Source organism: Brachyistius frenatus, unplaced genomic scaffold (assembly GCF_029030835.1).
Source record: "Brachyistius frenatus isolate BFR_SWC_R1_liver_20210118 unplaced genomic scaffold, ASM2903083v1 Contig_3, whole genome shotgun sequence".
NCBI classification, from domain to species: domain Eukaryota; kingdom Metazoa; phylum Chordata; class Actinopteri; family Embiotocidae; genus Brachyistius; species Brachyistius frenatus.
In genome coordinates this window covers 495,612-512,866 of record NW_027210602.1, presented here as the reverse complement: position 1 = coordinate 512,866, position 17,255 = coordinate 495,612, and the positions used below count along the sequence as shown (strand labels likewise).

General features: G+C 41.3%; 1 protein-coding gene across 2 annotated transcripts; it reads left to right on the top strand.

Moving 5' to 3' along the window:
* The first annotated feature begins 95 nt into the window (after nucleotides 1-95).
* brap (BRCA1 associated protein) lies at nucleotides 96-17,181 on the top strand. 2 transcript variants are annotated; one of them, XM_069701195.1, is made up of 13 exons: nucleotides 96-568; nucleotides 781-942; nucleotides 2,919-3,114; nucleotides 3,216-3,405; nucleotides 4,656-4,769; nucleotides 5,190-5,338; nucleotides 6,703-6,778; nucleotides 6,901-7,039; nucleotides 10,625-10,734; nucleotides 10,833-10,922; nucleotides 11,024-11,127; nucleotides 13,367-13,506; nucleotides 16,957-17,181. In XM_069701195.1, exons 1-13 carry the CDS (start codon nucleotides 490-492, stop codon nucleotides 17,178-17,180), a joined length of 1,773 nt encoding a protein of 590 aa, XP_069557296.1. In that variant the 5' UTR covers nucleotides 96-489; the 3' UTR covers nucleotide 17,181. The 2 variants fall into 2 exon arrangements, with proteins under 2 accessions (XP_069557296.1, XP_069557305.1); XM_069701204.1 differs by having other exon boundaries at nucleotides 112-186.
* Nucleotides 17,182-17,255: the final 74 nt, after the last annotated feature.

Sequence of the window (17,255 nt, the reverse complement as noted above, 5' to 3'; positions counted from 1 at the left end):
TAGTTTTACCGATTGTAGTTGTTGTTTTGACTTTTGTTTTTATCGTTTTGACTGTGCTGGAGAAAGAGTAGTTCGCACGCCAGACCAGCAGGTGGCGGTGACGCGCCCCAGAGCTGCGTACCAACCGCTAATAAAAAAAAAAAAAAAAAAGCGACGAAGAAGAAGAAGAACATGATAGAAACAGCTGTGAGTACACAGACAGCGCAGTTAGCCAAAGTCTCGGGATAGTTTCAATGTGTTATCTTTTAACAACACGGATGTAAGTCTTGTGTTTTTAGTCGGCGAAGACGGAAACCGTCTGACTGTCGTACATGATGTGTAACTGAACTTAAAGTCATCCGCTGCCTCTTCAACGGCTGCTTGTGTTTAGCCGCTAGCTTAAATAGCCTGCTCAGTCAGCCGGGTAGCCGCGTTAGCTCCGCTTGTCAGCGGGGTTTGTTTTGTTCTCTGTAAAAGTGGCTCCACCCCACCCCCACCCCGTTATAACACATGAGTGTGTCGCTGGTCGTTATCCGTTTGGAATTAGCCGACCAGTCTCCTTCTCCTCGAGGTTTCCAGTACTCCGCTGGTGAGTTTCTATTCTTACCTCTGCGCTAAGTTAGCCGAGCCGGCTAACGGCTAACCGCCAGCGACTGACGCTGTTCGCTGAACGTAAACCTTCAAACGACACGTGTGACCGTGATGTTGAGACACCCGGTGGATGTCCAGTCTGTCCTGACTCCGCGTCTCCTCTCTCCTCCTCCTCCTCCTCCTCCTCCTCCTCCTCCTCCCCCCACGCAGCTGAGGGCATGTCCGAGGAGGAGCTGCAGGAGAAAGCTCTGGGTTCGGCCAAACACACCCTGAGTGGGAAGACCGAGCTGGAGAGAACCGCGGTGCTGCACCAGCACATCGGCAGCAGAGCCATGGGGGACATGGTGATCGAGACCTTTGAACCCAGTCCAGGTGAACGATGGGAAGACACACGCGAGGAGACCGTAAACAGCCAGGCAGAAATAAAACAAGCATTATGAAGTGTTTGGAGGTCCCCAACAATCAATCGGTGGAGTTGAGTAAAAGTGTAAAAGATTACAGTACGACCGAATAAAAGTGAAGGAGAAGGGATTTAAAAATGAAAAGCAAAACCAGAATATAAACGGTGAGTTGAAAACTTGACGAAATCTGAGGCACTCAAGAGGGTGATTAATTAAATAAAAAAAACTAAATCAATCATGGCTATTCAATTATAGTAAAAAAAAAAAATCATGCCAAGTTATAGATAGATGGATAGATGGATAGTTACTTTATTAATCCCCAAGGGGAAATTCTTTCGCCAAAGCAGCATTTATAGATACAGGAAAGAAATAAAATAACAGTAAAAAAATATTAAATATAAAAATGCACAGTATATACAATAAAATAGAATAATTTAAATTAAAACTAAACAATAGTGCGAAATTTTAGGAGTTCTGGCTGGATTGTGCAAAGACTGACAGATGGACATAAATGTAGCTGGTGATCTTGTGATCCACGCTCAGTTTTTTTGACAGAATATAAACATGTCGAAGTGCGTATTTCTGTGATAACAAACGCATCATGACAGTCAGTAGAGGCTTTACGGAGCTTTTTCACGGCAGATGTTTTGACTTGTAATATGCAGCTGTTTTAATGACGGTTCAGCGCCATTCAAATGTTGCAAAAAGCCAAGACGGTGAACCAACCAACGCAAATAAAAGCAGGACTTCCTCTTAGTGAAATGAAGCTATCATTAATTCACCTGCTTTCCCTATATAAGTGAAAATGTCAGCCGTCTATAAGAAGCTCTAGTCTTAAAAAAAACAAAACAATATTTGTGTCTCTTATTTTCCTCCTTTTTTTTTCCTGGAAACCTTCCTCATAATTTCTTAAATATTTTCTGGTATTCACCTGTAAATTTCAAAGATAGTCCCAGAAACGTCCTTCACAGTTTGTTACTAAGATAAATGTAAAAAAAAAAAAAAAAAAAGAAGTGTTTATTGGTACAGTTTTTAAGCACCTGATTCAAGAAATAAGACCTTGAACTATACAGACGAATGAACAAATAGAGAGAAAAGCAACATTCACCTTCTGAACTCGGAAGTTTGTGGGTTTTTTTTTGTTTTTTTTGCTGCAGTCCCATGTTTCCTCTCTGTAGGCTCTTTGTTCACTGCAGCAGCATAAAGTCCTGAACAATCGTGGGTGGAAGAAGGGAAGGGCTCCTACATGTCTCAATTAGAGGACAGAAATGATAAAAGAAGTTATTTTACAGAAGTTTATAAAAAGATTGAATCTATATTCTGCACATATTTTACCGCTTCCACAAACCTCTCCGTCCTCTCCTCTGAGCTAAATTTTGTCACATGACCTGTTGGTTTCAGCTGACAGGCAGCACCTTTTTTTTTTTTTTTTTTTTATATACACAATCTGTATCAAACGCTTTATTATTGGACACATCTTAAATTAGACATGTTTAAAAAAATTTAAAAAACTGGATTTCTGTGAGATACCAGTTTTAATGTTACATTTGGTTTATTTTTGTGGCCGGAAGTGTTCAGTGCCCATGATGTGTTCAAAGACTGTTGGAAATTTGACAAGCTGACTATAATTTTGTACATTTTTTTTAGTTTCTGGCTGATAAGCGGTGTCATTTTGACATTTTTTTTGTTTCGTTTTTTAAAGAGAAAAATCCTGCTGTTCAAACCCTCAAATGGTTCAGAGGGTTTGATGTCCTAGTGAGGTGTTGAGCCACTGTGTTGCCTGGTGTTACTACACCCTAATTCACTGAAAAAGTATGCAGGTCTGTCCACACGTCATCTGGAACCGTTTCCGGCGGTTGCATCCCGCTGGGCGTAGACCTCGGATTAATCGGCGCTTTCAAAGACTTGCCGTTTTCAGCTTGTGAACCTGCCGAATGTCCCGTCCAGATAAAGGAGGAGGCGATGAGCAGAGCGGCGAACCTCGGGACGCCACGCCTGCGGCGGACGGCGGGGAGGAATCGGAGGGTTCGCCGGACACCGGCCCGGACTCCCCGTCCAAACAGCTGCCGGACCAGATCTCCTTCTTCAGCGGGAACCCGTCGGTGGAGATCATCCACGGCATCATGCACCTCTACAAGACCAAGTGAGTCCCTGCTCACAGGTTCGGTGGTGTTCGACGTCTGCCGCTGCGCTTTCTCATCCGCCGCTCTCATTTATGGGATGTTTTCATCGTCTGTCCCGCAGTAAAATGACGTCGCTCACCGAGGACGTGAGACGCAGCGCGATGGTGTGCATCCTGACCGTCCCCGCCACCATGACCAGCCACGATCTCATGAAGCTCTTGGCGCCGTTTAACGAGGTCATGGAGCACATGAAGATCATCCGGGACTCCACCCCCAACCAGTACATGGTTCTGATTAAGTTCTGCACACAGGTGAGTCCTCCGCAGCGATGGTTACGTCTCTTATCTGTTTGAAGGATGTCAACTGTTTGTTTTCATGTCCTTCTATAATTTTTTTATTTTTTTTTTTTTTGTCACAAATGTTTCTAACTGATTTGAATGAGCGCCAGTGGATAGATGCTCCTTTATTTGATGTTTGTTCAGCGCTGGGTTTTCAGTTTAAAATGTCAGCCATGTAAATAAATAGATAGGTAGTTAAGCCGGTTGATCATGAGGAAGGCAGTGATGGAGGGAAGTTCAGTGTTTCCTTAAATAACTGAATCTTTTAGCGTTTTAATTATATGTCCGGGCAGTGAAGCACGTTTCTGATTTTTAGTTGCTATTTGTCATAATATTTTATTTTACCTCCTGAAAATGAAATATTCAAATGCAAAACTAAACGCCTTATATGGAAGTACAGAAGAACGAACTGAGGTAAGAAAAAGACAGAAAAGAAGATTACATGACTGTTAAGAAGAAGAAGTAGTGGTGAAGTAAACATGAGGAAAAAGACATGATAAAATTAATGAAATAGATTTACAGATGCACGGTGAGTCTGGTTCAGAAGAATTTCTTTGTATGTATTTATATTTAATAAAAAGCTGACATTTTGCTAACGATTTCACTCGTGTTTCTCAACTAGTCATTTAATGTTGTTGTAATTTAAAAAAAAATATATTTTCAATAAGTAATACGATTTCTGTGAGATTAGCAGCCTTACCGGTTGGTGGAGTTAGTCTGAAGACAGATTTCAGGATCCATTTTTAACTCTTATTTGTGTTAAATTTTATGCATTTGATCTCTTTTGTATATTTGTAAATGTTCCTTTATATCTTGTTTTTATGTGAAACCCTGCAGGTCATTTTCTTGCTGCGAAACACTTTGAGTCGCATTTGTGGTATGAAAGGTGCTGTATAAATAAAGTTTATTATTATTGTCCACTCTGAATTGAATCCCATGAATTTGTGATAAAATATTTCATGCATTTTTCAGTAGGTGGAAGGTCAGAGTGTGTTTTCCTTTAAGTAACATCTAAAGCAGAGGTTTGTGTTTATTCATAGAGTTTAGAGGGAGAAATGTAAAGCTGGTGTGAAATAATTGAACTAAAATCAGAGACCTTCAAAGCAGCTGAGTCACCGTTTCTCATCCAGTTGACATGAAGAAGTTAAAGTGAAAAATTCCGACACAGTTTGCGTTTGACTGAAATCTACTGGGTTTTTTTGTGTTTTTTTTGTGTATTTCAGGCTGATGCCGACAGTTTCTACACGGCGTGTAACGGCCGTCAGTTCAACTCCATAGAGGAAGCAGTGTGTCAGCTGGTCTACGTGGAGCGGGCCGAGGTGATAAAGTCTGAAGAGGTAAAACATGCTTCATTCTGTGGTTTCCTCTGAACTTGTCAGTCTGCAGGAACAGATTCACTCAATTCAATTGTAATTATATAGCGCCAAATCACAACACAGGTTATTTCATGGCACTTAACACATTAAAGTCCTTTCAGCAGAAATGTACAACATTATCCAGAGAAACCCAACAATTCCCACATAAACTAGAACGGAAAAACTCCTCTTTAAGGGAGAAAAACCTCCTAAGAGGGAAGGAACAACTCTCTCGTTGAGTCCTTAAGTCCAGTTCAGACCAAAGAAAAGAGTGAAATCAGTCCTGTGACGTTTGTTCAGGACTTTCTAACTTCTGACCGAACACGTCACACCGTCTCCTCTTCCTATCCTCCTCCTCCTCCTCCTCTCCCTCTTCCTCACCTCTCCCTCTCATCTCCTCAGGGAGCCAGTCTGCCGGTGATGGAGCTCACCGAGCTGCCGAAGTGCACCGTGTGCCTGGAGAGGATGGACGAGTCGGTCAACGGCATCCTCACCACGCTGTGCAACCACAGCTTCCACAGCCAGTGTCTGCAGCGCTGGGAGGACGCCTCGTGAGTCAGACACACACACACACACACACACACACACACACACACACACACACACACACACGACCATACGTACACCTGTGTTTCATCCTCCGAAATTATTTCATAACTATTTCACTGACAGTGACTGTTAGCAGGAGGAGAATGCATTCCTTTTCCTGCATGAACACGGTGGGAGATGTAAACGTAGTCATAATCTGTTTTTTTTTTCCCTCTCATTATAAGGTTTATGTGCACCATCTAAGCCCAATCATTATGGAGAAATCAAATTAACTCCATAATTTGTCCATTCTTTTGTAAGTCTGAACAGGGTGTTTTGTTTTGAAAGTTAACACTGATGATCATAATTTACGATCGGGAGTCTAAACAGAGGGTTTTATTTTGAAAATGAACACTTATAATAACATACAATCGGGAGTCCAAACCCAATGTTTTATTAAGAAAATGAATGTTAGGAAAAATAGTAACTCATTGTCAGTGTGTAAATTAAGTTACTGTTATGTGTGTAAAGTTTCCTTTAGTCTATGCATTAAACTGTAGTTGAAATGTCTCATACTGCATGCACATTCCACGAGTTCCTCTCTTGCAGTATATGGCCCCTCGGGGGAAGGAGGAACTGGTTTATCTAGTTTAGCACACATAGGTTAAAAGCAAATGGATGTTAAAAGCAAACATACCCATATAGGAGACAAAGAGACCACATGCTGTTTTATAACCCCATGTATACAATAAAAGGAGCAAAGAGGGAAGTCTGTGTTGGAGTTGGCTGATGCCAGGTGAAGAGCTTACAACTCTAAGACCCTGCACGGACTTCCCTTGCTGCAAGTAAAACTCAGATTTGGGTCCAAGCCTTGTTTTGTCTGACTGTGGGTTTGATTCTTATACTATCAGCGCTATGTTATAGTTCTGAACCTAACAATGAACACTGATAATAATATTCGATTGGGAGTCTAAACAGTGATTTATGAAAATAAAACGTCTTTTTCTTTTTTCAGCGATGCGCTGAACCGCTTCTGTAACGCTGCTGAAAATGTTCGTCGATAAATCTTCGCCACCTCCTTAATTTTATATACTGATAACCTACCACACAGATGAGCTCAATTCTGGCTTTTTAATAGCAAATGCGACTAAAAATCAGCTCCGTCAGCCCAGCGAGAGTCTATATTTATCAGTCGCATCAGTTCACGAGATGTAAATAAAGAAACTTCTGTGTAATGAATCACACGCTCCCACCTGACTCCCCGGCCGCCGGGTTGTTTCTGCATCCTTCATGTGGGTTTGTTTTTTGGTTTTTTTTTGTCTTTTCATGTATTCTTCCGCTTCACAATGAACCGCTGCTCACTCATGAATGGCTGCTGTGTTTTCAGGTGTCCCGTCTGTCGGTACTGTCAAACTCCAGAACCGGTGGAAGAGAACAAATGCTTCGAGTGTGGCGTGCAGGAGGTAACGAATACTCTCCGTTACTGAATGTCTCATTGGGACTTCTTCGTCGTCGTTGTTTTTTTTTTTTTTCTATCTTTGACCTTTTTTGTTTTTTTTTTCCCCCATCCCTCGTTTCCCTGCAGAACCTGTGGATTTGTCTGATCTGCGGCCACATCGGTTGCGGCCGCTACGTCAGCCGGCATGCCTACAAGCACTTCGAGGAAACGCAGCATACTTACGCTATGCAGCTCACCAACCACCGAGTCTGGGACTACGCAGGAGGTACCGAATATGTGTTTGTGGTGACGGTAAATAACAAGATTTACATGTTGGGAGCGAGAATTTATTTTCTTCTTAAACTGCTTTAATCCGTTTTGTCCCCAAGAGGGCAGAAGAGAGAGACTTATCAACTTTTATAAAGCCGTGTTGGCTAACAGTTCTCTCCTGTGGAGGCACTGAAGAAAAAAAAGAAAGGAAAAAAAAAAGGGTTTAAAGTTTTCAGGCTGGATGGAAAAACTGGAAAACGAATAGAAAAGGTTGTAATCTTAATTTTTATGTCTGTTTTGGTTGATTATTTTACCCACAAAATCATTGAACTGAACTTTTAACTTATTTTATGTCACAGTATGACAAAATTCTTATCCTAGGTGATTTTAACATGCATGTCTGCTGCCCGTCTCAGACTCTTGTGAAAGATTTTATGGATACTTTGGAATCTTTTAACCTCACTCAGGCAATACAACAACCCACACATTCAAAGGGTCACATCCTTGACCTGGTCCTGTATAATGGTCTCAGCCCTGAAAACTTTCAAATTCAGGATATCTGTGTGTCTGATCACAAAGCAGTTTTATTCAACGTGGTTTTATCCCAACCTCCCACAAATCTCACCTGCCCGTTGCCGGGTTTTTAACTCCATGTCTGCTAGCAAATTCTCAGAGCGTTTTACTGCTGCTTCTTTAACTGCTTTTAATCCACATTTTGATACAGAGGAGCTGGTCTCGCTTTTTAATCACACCTGTCAGACTGTCAGAAAGATGCAACGAAGAATTATCAAAAGGCAGTTAAAGAAGCAAGAGCTTCCTTCTTCTCCAGTTTAATCTTAGATAATCACTCGAACCCCAGAGTTTTATTCAAGGTCATAAACTCGGTCATAAACCCCTCCCCCTGTCATTTTACTGATGCCTCACAAGAGATGTGTGAGAAGTTTTTAAATGATTTTATTAATAAGGTAAAGGAAATAAGACAACAAATTACCCCCCCAAACCTGTGTTTTACATGCCAGTAGGGACGTTCAAAGCTATTTTAGTAATTTTGAACCTGTATCGCTGTCCTTCTTATCCCAAATCATATCTCTCATGAAATCAACCACATGCAGCCTTGATTTCATTCCCACTAAATTTCTAAATTGGCACTGTAGGGCCCAGTATTTTATTGATTATAAATAGCTCCTTAGCAAATGGCAGCTACCCATCGATTTTTAAACATGCTATTGTCCAACCTCTTTTAAAGAAACCCAAGCTTGATCCTTCTGTTTTTTCCAATTTTAGGCCAATTTCTAAACTCCCATTTTTATCAAAGGTTTTAGAAAAAGTGTTTTCAACACAACTCTTAGCTTTTATGAATCATAACAACATCTTTGAAACATTTCAGTCTGGTTTTAGAGCACTACATAGCACAGAAACTGCCCTCCTCAAGGTAACTAATGACCTCCTTTTAGCAGCAGACGGGGGAGAGTGCAGTTTTAATTCTTTTAGACCTAAGAGCAGCTTTTGACATCGTAGATCACACCATCTTAATCGATCGCCTCAAAACCTGGGTTGGCATCAAGGACGCTGCACCTAGCTGGTTTTATTCTTACCTTTTAGAAAGAACTTACTCGGTCACCATAGGTAATTACTCGTCTTCCACGACACACATTACCTGTGGTGTACCACAAGGTTCAATTTTAGGTCCAATTTTATTTTCTATCTACATGCTTCCACTCGGCCAAATCCTCCAACGACCCGATGTATCTTTTCATTGCTATGCAGACGACACACAGATATACCTTCCGCTGAGACCTGGTGACCCAAAGAGCCTGGATGCTGTCTTAGATTGTCTCTCTGACATTAACTGTTGGATGGCACAAAACTTTCTTCAGCTCAACAACTCAAAATCAGAAGTCATATTGTTCAATTCCCCAAACAATAACACCAGTCTCATTAAGAGTCAACTTGGTCCTCTGTCTGCTTATTTAAAACCTGTTGCCAGAAACTTGGGAGTAATGTTTGACTCTCAGTTAAGCTTTGAAACACAGATAAAAAAAAAAATGGTCCAGTCCTGCTTCCTTCAATTAAGAACCATGTCCAGAATCAAACCCATACTGTCACACTCTGAGCTACATTATTGAAATGTTAGCCCCATATGAGCCAACTCGCAGCCTTAGATCCTCCGCTGGGGCCCTTCTGGCCATTCCAAAGTCGAGACTTAAATCAAAGGGTGACCGTGCTTTTGCCATTAGGGCCCCTCGACTTTGGAACGACCTCCCTGAGCAGGTAAGGCTTGCAGAATCATTAACTTATTTTAAATCACTTCTTAAAACACATTTTTATAGAATTGCTTTTAAGTGATGTCGTCCTTTTATGTCCTTTTGTGCAGTTCTTTTGTCCCCTGTTTTTTTTGTTTATTTTATTCATTTATTTATTTGTTTGTTTTCTATTCCATTTGCTCATTTTGGTTATTTGTTTGGTTTTGTTGTATTCATTACCTTTATGGTATGGTCTGTTTTGCCTCCTGTTTTCTTAAATGTTTACCGGTATTGACGTAATGTGTGACTATGCTTTGCTTCTCTGTATAGCACTTTGTAAACTCTCTTCTTAAAGGTGCTATATAAATAAAGTTGTTATTATTATTATAAAACCCACACAAAAGCTAAAAGCTGTATATACGGCACTGTGTTTGGATAATCTTCAGATGTATTAACCGACAAACGGTTCTTTTAACTGTTCAACCCCGTTTCCATAAAAAATTGGAACACTGTAAAATGTAAATAAACATCAGAATTGAAAGAATTGTAAATCACGTCAACCCATATTCAATTAATAATAGACCAAAGACATCATATCAAATGTTGAAACTGAGAAATTATGTGGTTTTATGTAAAACAATTCTCATTTTGAATTTGATGGCAGGAACACGTTTAAAAAAAAAAAAAAAGTTGGGGCGTGCAAAAAATAAACCTTGAAAAATTGTGCAAAGATTAAAAAAAAATTAAAAAAACACGTGGAACATCTGACAACTAATTATGTTAACTGGCAACAGATCAGTAACATGATTGGGAAATAAAAGAAAAACAAACATCTCAGAGAGGCAGAGGCAAATAGTGCAACGATCTAAGAATAATGTTCCGCGACATAAAATCGCAAAGAATTAGTGGATTTTATCATTTACGGTTCATAATATCATTAAAAGATTCAGAGAATCTGGAGAAATCTCTGAACACAAGGGACAAGGCTGAAAACCAATATTGGACGGTGGTGATCAAAAACAAGACACAATTCTGCAGTGGAAATCACTGCATGGGCTCAGGAACACCATCGTCTGTGAACCCAGTTTATCGCTGCATGCAGGTTAAAACTCGACCATGCAAAGAAGAAACCAGATATAAACACGACACCGGAGCCCGAGCTCATTTAAGATGGAATTTAAAATAAGAAATTTTAGGTTCCTTTTAGGAAATCGTGGACGCTGTGTCCTCCAGGTTAAAGCGGAGAGGGACCATCCAGCTTGTTTATCAGCGCGGTTCAAAAGCCAGCATCCGTGCCATTGATGAATCTGCCTGCCGGTTTATCAGTTAACCAACACCATCCGTCCCTGTTGTTTCAGATAACTACGTGCATCGTCTCGTGGCCAGTAAGACCGACGGCAAGATGGTGCAGTACGAATGCGAAGGAGACACCTGCCACGCCGAGAAAATCGATGCACTTCAACTAGAGGTAAACATTTCCTCTTTTTCCGTTTCTTTGTTTGGCAAATGAACATTTAAAAAAAAAAAAAAAAAAAACGTTTATCACGGACTCTTGTGTGTCTGCAGTACTCGTACCTGCTGACGAGTCAGCTGGATTCTCAGAGGATCTACTGGGAGAACAAGATCGTTCATCTGGAGAAGGAGACGGCCGAGGAGGTACCGATGGACGTTCACAGATTTAATTTATATATCGGACCTTCCGGTCCTAACTGTCCTTATTTAACTCCCGTTTTGTTTTTTTTTTTTTTTTTTTTAAGATAAACAACATGAAGGCTAAATTTAAGGAGACGCTGGAGCGCTGCGACAACTTGGAACGGCGGTTAGGAGAAATATCCAAAGACAAGCAGGGCGTCGAGAAGAAGTAGGTGTTGCATCATGTTTTGTGAGCTCGTCAGAAGTGTTTCAATCGGTCAGAGGCCACAGAGGTCACAGACGAGGGTTAAAGGGTCTCCCTTCATTTTCATGTTGTTGAATGTGTCACTCAATTGATACCAATGATTTACCAGAAACAGGTTCTGGCTTTGTTTCAGAGGAAATCTTAAAATACCAAGCTAATAACATGCAATGATGTCATCCTGTGTCCTCTTATACACACGACATGCAGACATTTTGGTTTTAAATCAATGTTCAGCACTTGGCTGTCTTTTTTTTTGTTGCAGATTTTTGGACCTGTCAGAGAAAAAGCACAAATGTCATTGAGAACCTTAAAAACGAATAATTAATCAATGATGCTGTAATTGATGCGATAAAAATTGTTCAAAAAAAAATTGGCGGCTGCCCTTTACGGGGTTGTTTGTGATAAAATTGCAGGAATTAGAGAAAATCCCCAATTTTTTTTTTTTTTTTTTTAAGCATTATCTGATTAAGGCTAATTCTTAAAAGACTTCCTGTAATAATAATCATGCTGCACGTCACAGACATATTTTACTTGTGATCTTTTTTTTAAATTTATTTATTTACACACGAACACTCGAACACACGAACACACGAACACTCGAACACTCGAACAAACGAACACACGAACACTCGAACACACGAACACACGAACACACGAACACTCGAACACTCGAACACACGAACACTCGAACACACGAACACTCGAACACACGAACACTCGAACACACGAACACTCGAACACACGAACACACGAACACTCGAACACACGAACACTCGAACACACGAACACTCGAACACACGAACACACGAACACAACACACGAACACTCGAACACACGAACACACGAACACTCGAACAAACGAACACACGAACACACGAACACTCGAACACACGAACACTCGAACACACGAACACTCGAACACGAACACTCGAACACACGAACACTCGAACAAACGAACACTCGAACACACGAACACTCGAACACACGAACACACGAACACTCGAACACACGAACACTCGAACACACGAACACACGAACACTCGAACACACGAACACACGAACACTCGAACACTCGAACACTCGAACACACGAACACACGAACACTCGAACACACGAACACTCGAACACTCGAACACACGAACACTCGAACACTCGAACACACGAACACTCGAACACTCGAACCACGGGGCTCAAACTGTAATATAGAACATAAAGGCTACATGTGCTGTCAAAATAAGAGCTTTAAATGCTTTTTTTTTAAATCACATTCATTCAACACTAAAACAAAGTTCAGTCTCTTACAGCTGGAAGCGTGGCGAAAACTCATTCAACATGTTCCTCATTCCAACGATAAAACCACATTTCCCACAAACACCGTCACTTCCTGTTGTTGCGGTTAGCTAGCAGCAGTTTGTTTTGGAGAGAAGTTACTGAAGTGAGTTTTGTTCGGAAAAGCTCGCTTTGTGCTGTAATACTTTCAGCAACTTTCTCTTCACTATGTTTTTTTGCAGGAATTTTGCAAAATTTGTAATCTCCTGCGGATTTTGCAGAGATTGCAAAGATTTCCTGGATGGACTAAAAACTCCCTCATTATGTAATTCTTTTTTTTTTTTTTTAATTAAACTAGGTTGGAAGTTGGCATCGCCATTAAAATTGCCTGATTCTCTGTACATCAAAACAAATGCACACCCTCTGGGTATTTCCCCAGAAAAACTGCAACAGATTGCCAGAAAACAACATCTAACGTCCTTTTATTCAACTTTATTACAGACTATGAACTTTTTGAACTCGTACAATGAGGTGGCTGGTACTAAATACTTTGTTTGAAGATAAGTCAAAGTGACGTGACTTGTTTAGTGTTTGTAATGTCGTGAAGGAAAACAGCTTCCATCCACCCCCCCGCCCCCCACCGACAGTTTCATGTCACAACAGAACCAGATGAGATGAATTATGTGCGTTTGTTGCCTGGTCTCGGTTTTGTACAGGCATCATTAATGTTATTACTTTTCCTGCCACAACAAGTCAACATGCCTGCTGTCAAATGTTTGAGCAAAGGAAATCTGTGGTTTATTGTGTCCGATGCTCAGATCTGCGAAATTACAAATTGTAATTAGAGAATTTATTTCAACACCCAAGAACCCGCAGGTTTGTTTTTCGTCGGGACGTTCACGACGTGCCGCTCCTCCTGTGTTCGTATGTTCAGGGTCAGTCAGCTGAACGGTCGCGTGGTCAAGCTGGGCCAGGAGCTGAAGGAGGAGCAGGAAATGAACCGCTGCCTGAGAGCCAATCAGGCGCAGCTGCAGTCCCAGCTGGCCGAAGAGGAACGCCGAGGAAAGGAGAGCGGTGAGTGAGGAGGTGACGGGAAGTGATGTCACCGTCGGCCTTCTAATTAATTTATAATAGGTCACAGCAGAGTAGTGAAACCCGACAACGTCACACGGGAGAGCTGGTGGACACAGTTGCATGCTGGGATTTACACTTTAAGCAGTAAGTAAAAAAAAAAAAAATAGAAAGATCACAATTCCATTCATGCAACCGCCTCCATTTGGACTCCTGTGAGTTTGTAATGTCGCAAACTCGCGCTGATGTCACGTGTCCACCCTCATCCCGGCCCGCTGTCCGACCTTTTAATGTCAAAAGAAAAGCCAGTGCTAAAGCTAGTAAACGACAAGACCAAACGAAAGCCTGTGATTGACACGTGTGTCAATCAGAGAACAGTCAGCCAATCAGAAGCGAGGGTCGTTGAAATCAATGTGTCTTTAAAGAGACGGACACAAAACTGTTCTTGTCAGAGCTGCTGAGAGGAGATGTAAAGCGACAGAGATCAAAAATAGTCCAAAATATTTTATGGATTTGAAGACTGCAAATATTTAAAAAAGTGTCATAAATGGGACCTTTTTAAAAGCTTTGAACATCGCAACAAATGAACAAAACATGACAGACTCCAGAGTGACGTTTTCGTGACTCGAAAGTGTTTTTAAAAGCCGTTTATTTTATAACAGGAAGTACCGAGATGCTGCTGCGCGTTTACGAAGGACCGACATTCAAACTCGATAGTCGCTCAGAACTGTTCGACTAAAACTCGCGCTCATATATATATATATATATATATATATATATATATATATATATATATATATATAAATATATATATATATATATATATATATATATAAATATATATATATAATATATATAAAATATATATATAATATATATATATTATATATATATAGTGCTAAATGTGAGGGATGGGTCATGACTTTTGAATAATTAAATAGCTATATATATATATATATTATATTATATATATATATATTATATATAATATATTTTAATAGCTATTTATATATATTCATATATATATTATATATAATATATTTCACATTTAGCACTATAGTTTTCATACCGTTCAGAGTAATAGAATTGGAAAGAATAGATTTTATTTATTTGTTTATTTCAGCCGACACGAATCATCTCATTTAGCTTCTCCTGTTCGCTGACCGCCAGCTGCTCATTTCCTGCTCGTTGGGGAAGAACCGGCGGCAGGAATGTGTGGAAGGATCGGCCGAGAGACTCAGAGAGAGAGAGAGAGAGAGAAAAGGTCGTGAAGCCAGACGAGATCTTTTTTCAGTACTTCCTCTTTACTCTGTAATGTTTGCAAATCATAAACAAACCGCCGCCACACGTGCGGTGGAGCGTCGTCGCATTGAGCAGGTAGACGGGAGTAAAAGGAACGAAGTGTTTCTACGGCGGGTGGACGAAGAGAAACACTTCGCAGCAGTAAACGGATCTGTTTCTAGTCCCTCCAGGATTTTTTTTTTTTTTTTTGTGATTATTGCGTTCAAAAATCTACGATTCTTATCGTGGTGGATTTTCTCAAAAACTGCAGAGTTTTAAGTTTGTTTGCGTAAAATTGCCGTAATTAAAAAAAAAATTGTATGGCAAGAAAGAAAAAAAAATATATATATATATATAAAAAAAAAAAATTTAAGCAGTGCATGATGTAGGAACAAATGTGTAATCACTTCCTGTGATAATAATCACGCTGCACATCACAGAAATATTTTAGTTCTTATCTTTTGTTTGTTTATTTATTGAACTCAGAGAACCATGGAGCTCAAAGTTACACAAAAGAAAAATCATAAAAGTAACGCAGCTTTCCAGAACAGGCGTTCTGCGACTGTAATATAGAAACGACGACTGCGTCAGCTGTCAAAATAAGAGCTTGATATGCTGTTTAATTCAACGCGTATGCACAAAAACAAAGTGCAGTCTCTTACAGCTTGACGTGCGTGCACATCTTCTGCAGCACACAGTAATATCGATAATAAGCATTTCATTAGAACATTTCGTCGCGAAGGCCACATTTTTCCGCAAACTTCCTGGTTTTGTAAATATGGAGTGGTTTGTGTGAATAAAGCGAGTTCTGTCTGAAAAGATTTACTTTCTGTCGTTAATACTTCCGCTGACCGCACGTCTTGCGGAAAAAGGTGGCGGGAATTCCCCCCCCCCCCAAAAAAAAAAAAATTGCGAGCTCCCGCAAATGTTGCCGAGTTTGCTGGAATTTGTTTTGGTTATTGGGATTTCCTGGAGGGACCGTGTTTCTCACCCTCCCCGTGTGACCGTCCACCCGAGAGGGACATTCGTCGCGGCGGAGGTCTTCGTCGCGGGGCAGCGTTAATGTCAGCCGTGAGGTTTTGAACGGGACAGTTTAAACACGCCTGTATTTGCCCTTCAGCTCTCTGCTACGGGGGAATGTTTAAACATGCGACCCCCGCTGCACGTGCTCCCTGTTTACGCGGAAGAAACGCGCACTCTTCGCTCGTTGCAAACACGTGACGCACAAAACGTGGAGATTGCTTTCCGTCCTGGAAGGGGTCCGTGTCGTCGTCGTCGCCGTTTTCCTGCTCGTGCGCGTTAACGTCGTGTTTGTTTTTCCCTTCTTTAGTTGAGTGACATTAGTCAGAGTTTAGTCAGCTGATGTTGTTGACGCACTCTGCGTTTGCCGCGAAATGAATCTTTCGAAAAGAGGTTTTATTTCTTCAAAGCTGAGCGGGATCTCGTGGAGATCAGAATTTCCGTGTTTTGATCTTTTAACAACTGCTGAGTCAGAGTTTAGACCACGGGGCTGTGTATAAAAGTTTCCCGAGATATTCCGGGTCTGAAAAATGAGGCCGATGCAGAAGTGCCTTAAACTGCAGTACCACCGAGTGCCACTAGAGGTCGGCTCCAAAAAGCCTCCGGCTCCGTAGACTCCCATTCAACTTCTCTCATCAAATACAAAGTCAATAAAATGTCTCCACCGGTTATCTCGGTGTTGTTAGCTAATGTCGCTCCTTCTTATTCGTTTTCTGGAGGTCCATCTGAAAACAATCCGTCATTAATTAGAAAATAAGCTTCAAAAAGACATGTTTTTAGGGGGCGTGTCTGTTTGATTGACAGGCCTGCGGTGCAGTCAACTTTACAGCTATCGGTGGGCGGGACGTAGTATCGTCAGGTTTCCAATCAGAAGCTGACACGATGTCCTCTGGGGGACTGACAGGTGTATTACATGATTTGGAGTGATACTGGGCTATTAGGAGCTGCAAAAAGAAAAAGAGCTGAAAGACCGTAAACAACGGGCACAAATTTGACTCCAAATTAATGATGTTGCTCTTTAAATGCTGGATGTGTTAATAATAATAATCAGGTGACCTTCACCAGTGAAGTTAACCAACACTGTGTTCTCCGCTTTAAAACATGTTTAACGTGTCTGTTTGTCTTTTCTTTTTTTTCTTTTGTCCTCCGCAGGGGAGCGTAAAGACGGGACGATCGCGGAGCTGCAGGAGCAGCTCAGGGACGTCATGTTTTACCTGGAGACGCAGCAGCAGATCGAACACCTGACTCCGGAGGCTCGCAGCGAGATCCAGGACGGACAGATCAACATCCCGGCCGGCCCGGCAGACGCCGCTCTGGGCCCGGCGGGGGCCTCCGGAGGCAGGGGCCGCAGAGGGCGGGGCCGGAAGAGGAAGTAGAACTTGGGAGTGTGGGAGGGGGGAGTGGCTTAGATCTGCAGTCGCTGCCTCTCAGCGTGGACGCGTTTATACCCC